The sequence below is a fragment of the Protomyctophum parallelum genome (genome assembly GCF_964188405.1).
Source record: "Protomyctophum parallelum genome assembly, chromosome: 12".
NCBI lineage: Eukaryota > Metazoa > Chordata > Actinopteri > Myctophiformes > Myctophidae > Protomyctophum > Protomyctophum parallelum.
The window spans coordinates 30,983,502-30,993,712 of record NC_139712.1 but is presented as its reverse complement, the minus strand read 5'-3'; the positions used below and the strand labels follow the sequence as shown (position 1 = coordinate 30,993,712).

The 10,211-nt window shown below is 42.1% G+C and overlaps 1 protein-coding gene across 7 annotated transcripts in view; it reads left to right on the top strand.

Annotated features, from left to right (window-relative positions):
- Positions 1–1,119: 1,119 nt before the first annotated feature.
- abi1a (abl-interactor 1a) overlaps positions 1,120–10,211 on the top strand; it is a 69,513-nt gene continuing 60,421 nt past the window's right edge. For all 7 annotated transcript variants that reach the window (XM_083778529.1, XM_083778528.1, XM_083778525.1 and 4 more), the window contains exon 1: positions 1,120–1,314. In XM_083778529.1, coding sequence (XP_083634655.1) covers positions 1,198–1,314 — 117 coding nt within the window. In that variant the 5' untranslated portion in view covers positions 1,120–1,197. The remainder of the gene's footprint in view (positions 1,315–10,211) is intronic.

The window sequence follows — 10,211 nt, the reverse complement described above, 5'->3', positions numbered from 1 at the left end:
CTTAGAGACGCGCACCTGCATCAAGTATAATTTATGCTTCGTCCCGCGATGGTGTCGCGCACGTAGACCTCTAAGCTCACAACAGTCGCATCCGCGATGTGATCTTGTATATCAGCTGTTCTCTGTGCGCAATACTGTTGCGCTTTGAAGTATAAATAAATGGTGCATTTATATAGCGCCTTTATCCAAGCCAAGCCAAGGCGCTTTACATAGATTGTGCAATTGTAAATGGGTGCATCTCACTAGCCAACACACAAGAGGAGGTTGAATGGAGTAATGGACTGAAACCAGCGCTCACCCGGGCCGTGCGCCCAGTCCCAAAAAATTGGTCTATAGGACTGCCCCCATGAAGTGAACGCAGTTTGCGTAACTCTGACTATATTTAAGGCTCTGATGTGACCATACCATTAACAACCAATGTAAAAAATTCACTCCTGACTCCTATATATGGCCATAGACACTTGCACTTGACAAATGTGCCCAAAATATGCCGACCCCTTTTTTTGTGCAAAACTAATGCTTGGAATAGCCTGGATCCAGCCCAGAGACCCCGCCCACTCTCTGAGTGGACTGCATCTCTTCAAGAAAACTACAGTCTGATAATCAGCCGAGCTATAGCCAAAAACAGGAAATCATCATAAAGGATAGAGGGAAAAAAGTAAAAAAAAACATACAGTGAGGGGGAAAGGGGTGGGTGGGGGATTTAGATTTTACGGGGGCCAGTTTCGAATTGCAGTCGACCCTGACAGCGGTTTTGAAGGAGTCAAGGGATTCACATGTCTTAATGACAGTTGGTAGGGCGTTCCACATTTTTGTGACATAGACCACAGAAAATCCACAGAATGTTCAAAGTACGTTCAGGTTTGTTGGGGGTGTAATTGAGGTCCTAAAAACTAAAACAAAAACAAAATGAAAATTAATGTCATGAAACTATACCTATTGTATATCTTTTCAACGACATATAGCAGTAAACTACATATCCCGGCATCCTTTGCTCTCGATCCCAGCGTTTTGTTCAGTTGTGTTTTTTCTTCTTCCACTGGGGGAGGTGGTGATAGCAGGAGGTTTACGCAGAAGCGAGGAGGGCAGGGAGGGATCCCACAATAGCAGTCAGAGAGCCAGCCTCTGTGTGTGAGAGGCGAGAGCAGAGCTGGTGGTTCCACTTCCAATCAAAGGGAAAGAGAGAGACATGTAAAGATGGCAGAGCTACAAATGCTGCTAGAGGAAGAGATTCCTGCCGGGAAACAAGCGCTTGTGGAGAGTTATCAGAACCTCACCAGAGTAGCGGACTACTGCGAGAACAACTATGTCCAGGTAAAGATAAGATAATAAATATACAACCCCTCTTGATACCGGAATGAACCCTTTGTCGTAAAACTGGAAAAGGGAAGGCAAGGGGGGAATGTTGAGAGAGACAGGAAATGTTGGATATAAAGAAGACACTGGGACATTGTTGTCCTCTTTCTTCTCCCATAGATCAAGAAAGATCTAAACGATTTAATCTTCACTGCAGTTGTGGTGGATTAAATGTCTTGTTCCAGCCGACTGTTGGTGTTTAGATCGTTGATCTCATAGTTGGTTTACATAGAGGGTGTGTCTAGTTTTAAATAGTCTACATTCAACTGCTTTCACACACTCCAGAGAGAGGGCCCATCCCGGCCGCCGGCCGGCGGTACCGAATACTTTTAGGAATCTAGTTTGGTGAACATGATTCATGTCTGGAAATCCTGTTTTCGTTAGACCTGCATAGTGTCTAGTGTGTGATCATACACCGGCGAGGTGATACACAACAACGCGCTAAAGTTGCTGCTGTGTCGCCGTGCGCCTTGGTGTTGGTGATGACACTGACTACAGTCAGTGTCATTCAGGCACTCAGTGGTTTATGTAGTCTTTAAGACAACCATAGATGCATTTTGTAATCTTCTCTTTAAGTCAGACTCGATAAAATGTAGGAGCCTCTATAGTCTATGAATTCGGATTGATAAGAATTCAGGCACCCATGTGTAATGGTTACTTATGTATCCTTGGATGATCATCAAGACTATCATAGATGTATGTTAGCGAGGCAGTATGGCGTACAAGACTTTATAAAATACATATATGATAGTCTTGATCCAAGGCTATGATTTATGATGATGTATTCTTGATGATGTTTGTTCAGTCTCAAATCTGCTTGTTGTTCCTTGTTTTCCTCTCAATATTTAATAGATTTTTTTTACTTAAAACAACTGGATTATTATAATTATTTTGTTATTTTATGCCTTTAAAATATTTTTGATACTAGTTATTTCTCTGCATGGAGTACAGATTCAATTATATAACAATTCTATTAAAGAAGATTCCGGTAGCCATATAGACTTGGATCAAGAAAGATTATATCGATTCTGAAATATGAAATTAAAAGTCAGACTTGATCAAATACATCTACGATAGTCTTGATCCATGCAAAGCTACTGTAGCCAAGCACTTTCATGAGGAAAAAATGGAATGTCATCTCATTGTTACTTCACTTGGTCAATAGTGAATAGCTATTGACTTTTCTTTTCTTTGTTGGACATACAAAGGTTTTTTTGTGGGTAGAATTGACTTTCTTCGACATAGATCTGTTGCCTTTATTATGTGTTGATTGAAATTCAGCCTATATTTTTAGGTTGAATTTCTTTGTCTGAAGATGAGTATATGTAGCCTACTGGTCCTTACGGTTTTATTGTTTCACCATGGTGACTTTTAATACTGTAGTAGGCCTACTAGTGTTTTAATCTTACTTTCATGTGAAATATGAATGGCTTCATCAACTTATAATGCCAGGGCCATGAACACCCCTCCACCCACTTCGGTGGGGATCCGGAACCCAGAAGAATCTGCAGGAAGCGGATCCAACATTGAGAAACCGGAATCGGTTCCATCACATTTGGAACTGTTTCCAGAACCGTTTTCACCACACTGTCTGGTTATGTGGACTTCACGTCTATAGCTATACAATTAGCCTATACTAACTATACTGGTGATTCTCAAACTTTCTAAGCTCTTCATAAGGACCTGAGAGTGTACAAAGCTACAAATGGGTCCATTTGGTTCCATTTGTACACTCTCAGAGTTAGACCTGTTAGGGTCCATGTGGAACCCACTACTATAGGAATCTTTAAAGGAACCATTAAAATCTTAAAGAATCCCAGCCCTCCCTCCACCCACTGCCATCAGAATGGTTGCTGACAGACTTTTGTCTTTGGATACTGTATTGCTGATAAGCTAGCTAAAGCTAGGTACTGCAATCTATTCTAATGTAATTCAGCTGGAGATTCTCCAGATTGTTTTGGATGGCTCTCTCTAGAAGCCCATCTAAAAAGCGCTGTGCAGTGTTGTTGAGGAAGCAGAACCCTGTCCAAAGGAAGCTAAGAGACAGCCCACCACCATCAGCATGGAGGGTGTGTCCATTCCAGCTGTCCTCCCCGAGGACTCCCTGTAATTTGGTTCCTGGGGCAGTTGTGCTTCCTTCTTGCCATTTACAGCCTCTCTTAGATGATTTGGCTTTAGGGGGAAGAAAGGCTAGTTATATATCGTTGCTGTCGACGGGAAGATACAAACCTAGTATCTCTCCATGTTTCACATTTTGTAGGTTTTTGCGTAAATCAATGCCCTGCTTCATCATACAAAAGTATCACACACAAGTACTGGAAATAGCAGATCTACAAGTTCACTCTGAGTGTGACTCTGGACTGTGTTCCATCCGACAGTGATCAGGTGGAATCGATGGATTGTTTGTTTTCCCATCTTAGATGGGAAAACAATAGGTTTGGTGTCAACACATACAGAAAAGCCAATATATGTAATATTAATGTTCTTGTATTTCAACACTATGAAGCTGAAGTTGCTGAACACATAATAATCACATCTTTGTTGTATTATTTTACAAACACAGTCATCAGTTTTATATTGTAACTGAATTTTAGGAATTTATTCTTAAATGCATACCAAGGATCATAGGATTCTTTTGAGTTTCCGACCAGTGTATTCCATTGTAATTTATTTGCCACGGTAGCTATTTTAATATCGGACACACCCGACCTTTCACATGGCATATTTTTCGTATGTTTTTTCCTGCTGTTGACTATGTAAAGGCTAAAGCTTAGCCGCCCACCTCAAACCAACCCATAAATAAACTGCACAGCGAGCAGCACCCATGGGAAGCTCTCTAATGACTAACTACATCTATCCACACTCACAAATCATTATTGTGAGGCCAAAGCCTAGAATTAAAGACGTTCATAGTAAAATAAGTAACTTGAATGTTATTTCTTTATTTTCTAGATTTGTGTTTTTTTCAGATAGGTCTACTAACTAAGCGTGTTGTAATGTAGACAGGGAAGAGAGAGAGAGGAGAGACATGCGGGTTGGATTCGAACCCGGGTCCTTACACTCACTAGGAACATTGTCGAACTGAAATGTTGAAAAAAGAGAGAAAGCGGCGTGCATATGTTTGGCTGGAGTAAAGGTGCAGCAAGGTGCTCTTTGGTATAAAAGGGTGATGAAGTTGATTTGCAAAAAATGGAAGAGACCAACACACTCTTGTGGAAGAAATAAAAAGCCTTTAATTGTCTGGCTATGCATCATGGAGAGAATAAAACAATTACACTTAGTAGTTAGTATCAGTGGTATCATGGTTGACCAACAACTGAAATGTTAATTTGCCGGTAATTAGTAATATTGTGAAGCCATCACTATCAAACCCTCACAGTACACTCTAGTAGTGTAGTGATGTTTCAATCTGAGTCATGAGCTGAGCACATCCTTGTACTCCTACAAAAAAGGTTTTTTTATAGCGCTGACGCACAACTCTGGATTCTAAGCTCTGCCATGCTCCAGTCATTGCATGTGTCACACCTAACAGTGCACTGTTCAGAAGCTTTAAAGCTGTATTTATGTGTGTGTCTGTGTGTTTGTGTGCACACAGACACACGCCGATGAGCTCCGTACCTAGAAGCGTGCCTCAGCTTGATTGGGCTTGTAGCTTCTCATGCCTCTCATTGCCACCCCTCTCTCTTTCTGTCTGTCTTTGGGGGGGGGGGGGGGGGGGGGGTGTACTGTGACAGGTCACACTTCTGCTTCCTGGTGCCCTGCTGACACCAAAGATATTTCTGTGTAGAAAGGTTATGGCACACAGGCCCAGTGAGGAAGAATAGCCAAAATGTAGGCCTATTTGAGACTCACAACCAGGTCCGTAATGGCACTATCATGAAATGATTTGTCACACATTGTTCGATAACTTTAGCAATGGTTCAGTTAGAGGAATAGTTTTTAATCATTTTCACAGCACACTGGAGATAACTGGAGCAGGTGCCGCCTTGTTCGGCGCTTCCCGCTTGCATGGGAAGCCTCTTTCTCATAATGTGATTGTAGCCTTGGATCAAGACCATCTATCGTATAAGTATACCATAGATGTATTTTATCGAGTCTAACTTTTGCTTTCTTATCTATGATAGTTTTGGTCTCTCTACCCCCCTAATTGTTGCTGGATATCCGCGCACAAAGCCTGTACTTCTCGGTACATTTAAAAAAGAAAAAACATATAAAGTGCTGAAATTAGGAACCAGTGTGCACTGTATTTTCCGCCACTATCACCCAATACAGCAATACAGGGAACTTCCGACAGAATCCGAGCGACACAGACAGGATAAAAAATTCATATACTGAAAAATACGTACTAGGGTACGTAGGGATCATGCACGTGTTGGCCCAGATTTGAAAAGTAATCATCCAAGACATATTAGCCAAAATAAAGCTTTGCTTGTTGTATGTGTGTGTGTGTGTGTGTGTATACAGTATGTGTGCAATTAAATTAGTCTATTCTTCAGATATTTCAAATGTATGTAAGTCTGGAAGAGTTTCAATTTCAAAGTGGGAGTGCAGTCTGGAACCACTCATGTCTATAGTGCCTGTGCTCCTAGTTTCACATTTATAAATGCATCACATAGCATTAGCAAAATCCCTGACATCATGAGAGAGAGAACCCTCTTTACGTGTCGGCCATGTGGTCGTGGTCTCCCTCCATAGCCCATGCTGTGGATTCCCAGCAGAAGTAATGCAGCTTTTCCCCCTGGAAGACATCCAGCCTGAAAGTGATAGGCTATATGTGTGTCATTTTCACGCTGTTCTGTCTCTCTGGATTATTGAGACCTCTTTTCTCCTCTCTCTCTCTCTCTCTCTCTCTCTCTCTGTCTCTCTCCTCTTTCTTTCACTCCCCCTCACTCTCTGACGCTTGGCCTGGTTTCTCCTCCTCCCAGCATGGTGGTTGTAGCTAGGCCTATACCACCAGCAGCCAGGCCCATTCATCCTTTTTACCACCACCTGTCACACACACTGCACTGCACCCCTCTGCTGCCTTGGTTTGGTCTCCTCCAGCCGGACTTATTCACTACAACCTGGTTGGAATATAGGACGACCGCAGAAATCACGGGGGGTGGACACTGGACAGACACGATAGGAATATACAGTATATGCCTCCTAGCTATTGTCAAAACCACAGCCTTAAATAAGTTTGATTTGTTTCTAGCACCAATATAGGAAACTAATAATAATAATAATGTCATAAATTAAATATATACTAATATGTATAATATACTGTAGTCGCTGTCGGGCAGAAACCTATCTCCATACCTGTATCTTTAAAAAAATATATATATATTTTTTATCCCACGATTTTGTAACCCATTTTTCACCCCTGTGTCAAGCATACCTGTATTTTAACATCAAAAGTAGTTGAAATGTGGCAGGAAGCGTTTTGGGCTTGTAGATCTGCTAGTTTTGAATTTTAATTAGAGACGAGTCGTGTAGTTGAATGAAGGTTGTAGAATTCACCTACAGTACAATGTGTAAATCTTTACAGTGACCCAACAATAAATACTACAGATAAAAAAAAACTGCAATTAAAAATCTGAAAAAAGGGCCTGGGCCGTGGCTCAGCGGTCCAGGCACCTTGGCTGGTAATCCAGTCTGGCAGTGTGCCGTGGGTTCGACTCCCGATCCCGATAGCCTTTACTACATGTCACCCCCCATCTCTCTCCCCATTTCCTGTCAGCCTACTGTCTGTCCCTCCATAAAATAATAAATAAAATTAAAGGCGAAAGCCACAAAAAAACAAAAAAACAAAACATTCTTAAAAAAGATTAACAATCAAGTCGTTTCGTGTTAAGTCCATCTGCTAACACAGGAAGACTTAAGAAACATTTAATGAGTTCCTGCCATGATGTGCACGCCACGGTTCACCTTTTGTGTCCCTATGCGTGACGCACTGATGGAATTAATTTATAATTGTGCCTTTGCCACTACTTCAAGGTCGGACTCGGGTAGACCTTATGGCTTCTCAGGCTGCCTCCATCTGCCTCAGCGGAGGGGAAGAAATTAAAGATTCTCTTATCGTGTGCACGTAAAAGAAAGGGGCCAAAGGCCTTGCTTTAAGTACTGAAGAAACTTTGTGGTTCTTCAGCAGATTGACGCTTCAATTATTTATTCATTCATTCATTCCTGAATGTCCTGGTGTTTCCTTCTTGTCCTGACTGTCACTTTCACTGGCTGGTCTGTGTCCTGGGCTGGCTGGCCAGCTTGCAAGCTGGTGTTCAATTTCTCACACAGCTTCATATTTCTAGGTGTGGTGTGGTTGTGTTCGCCTTTATGCCATGCCAGCCATACATATCATTGTCTAGACTCTAGATAAGAAGACCATAACAGCAAAAATAAGCCGGCCTCATGAATACATATGTCTGTCTTGTTTTGAGATAGCTCTGTCTCAAAACAAGAGGACATATGTATTCATGAGGTCAGTTTATATTCAATTTTTTTTTCTTAATCTACCATTTTTAGCTCACCTTTATCTCCCTGTCATATTATATCATCCAGGCCTAATCTGTAGCACACCAGCCAGGCTTACACATTAATACCCTTGCGGTTTATATCTACGAGTTGGCTCGACAGAAAACCTTAAAACTATCATATGAGATTTATGTGATTAATAACTTGATGGTATGTAAAGCTGCAATGTTAAATATAACCTACTGCAGGCCCGAAATGTATTCTAATCATTTAGAAATTCATGAGATAATGATTTTTGTCTTCAAAAATCGTATTGTTTTCCCTGGGCAATATACAAACTGAGTTAATTGGTTACTAGGCCGGGCGGGCACTGGCTGTTGGAGTACTGTCAGAGCTGAGTCTGATATACCCAATACCATACGACCGATCCACTAAATGTGGAGGTACAGAGATCCCTGATGTGATCAAAAACTACGGATGTTCAGAAATGGGAGACAGACCAACCTGCAGACAGACGGACAGATATATTACTAACAGACATTCATTTAGTGCATTGCTCTGTAAAATAATTGAGTTCTAATGTGCATGTTATGCTGGACAATTAGAGAAGCTGTGTCGGTTAATCAGGGAAGCCTTGAAGCCGAGCTGATGCCTCGCACGGGCTTCTTCCCCTCCCACCAGTTCCTAGAACTCAGACAGCCGCGTCAATACAGCGCCCAGACCGAGCACCAGCTCTGTGTTCCTTCTTCTGTCTCACTTATCTCACCCTGTCTGCCCCATATATACTGTAATCAGCAGTCAATACACACTGCACAGGGCCTGCTATGCTCCTCCATCACCAGCCAATTAGATTGACAGTAATTCACCTGCAGCAGTACAGGGCTTCGACTGCTCAATGACATAATCGCCACTAGTTGGGTTCTCGCTATTTAGCACCTTACTTATGGTATATATTATAACGTTTTTATGACATGCCATCGTACCTCGTTCTACCTCAGCTCAGTGGCCTTGTGGTTAGAGTGTCCGCCCTGGGATTGGGAGGTCCGGGGTTCGTTCCCCAGCCGGGTCATACCAAAGACCCAATACCTAACCTCGTTGGCTCTCAGCATCAAGGGTTGGATTGGATTGGATTGGAGGCAAGTCCCTGTGACATACTAGTGTCACTTCCAGGCCTCATTTCGTAGTTTTGTACATAGTACTACATTCAAGTTGTGCTTTATTGTTACATCCTGTGTAGTGTACAGGTGCAACAGACAATGCAACAGCATAGGCAATAATAATGAAAACGTAAAACGTATTTAAAAAAGAGTGCAAGAAAAGTACACGCATATGATCTTGGTATATTTTAATATTTTATATTAACGGCTTTTATTCAGTGCTACATTACTTTATATAAATACTTGAAGGTATCTTCTCTGTACAGCAGTTTAGGTAGGAACAGTTGAAGCATAATGGAAAGATTGAAGTGAGAATAAAGAAAAGAGAGGAGAGGAATAATGTACAGTGTTTTTGTTTTATTTGTTTTGGTCCGTTTCTACTCACCCCAGAGACATGGTGTTGTGTCGGACCGGACCCTTCAACTGTTCTTGAGTTGAGGCCCTCAACTTGAGGGCTTCAAGAGCTTATGACATGCTCTGACATTCCACACATTCCGTGGCCATTTTTGTTCCTCTGCAACACACACACACACACACACACACACACACACACACACACACTTGCCCTCAGGATGAAAGATGTGAAAGATCACGAACACAAATCTGTATGTCAGCTGTGGAACCGCAGCAGTGCCTTCTTTCACAGTAGTAGCAACAACAACAACAGCAGCAGTGGAGTGTTGTTTCTGTGGAGAAGCACCTTCAGGCTTGTTCCAACAAGCTGAAGTGCTTGGCCCAAAGGGTTATATATGGGCACATCTTTATTGGCCACGATGATGACAAAACTGATCAAATATTACTTCCCTGTGTGTTCCAATCCTTCATAGCATTGAGTATTTATTTTCATCTCTATCGGGTGGAAACCTCATTATGTCCAAAACTGTTACTTTTCAGGATTCAAATTCAAAAATAGCAGATCGACAAGCTAAAACGTGTTGCTTCGTGCCATAATGTTTCAACTGTGATGCTGTAGTATCTATCAAGTGCACTGATTTCTGGGGAAGAAAACATACAAAGTTAAAATATGGACAGCGAAAAACAAAAGGTTTTTGGTTTTTCTTCACGGTTGTTTGTTTCCTCTTAACTTCCATTAGTCATGAGGCCTTTCTCATTTTGTCCATTTCCGCCTTGCACTGCCAGGCCAGTGCAGGGCTGCCCAACGTTGGGTGGAGGAGCCACGGAGATGGAGGAGGCAGCCAGGGCTCCACCTCACTGACCCCTGAATAGTGTGCCCTCCTCAGGGAGGAA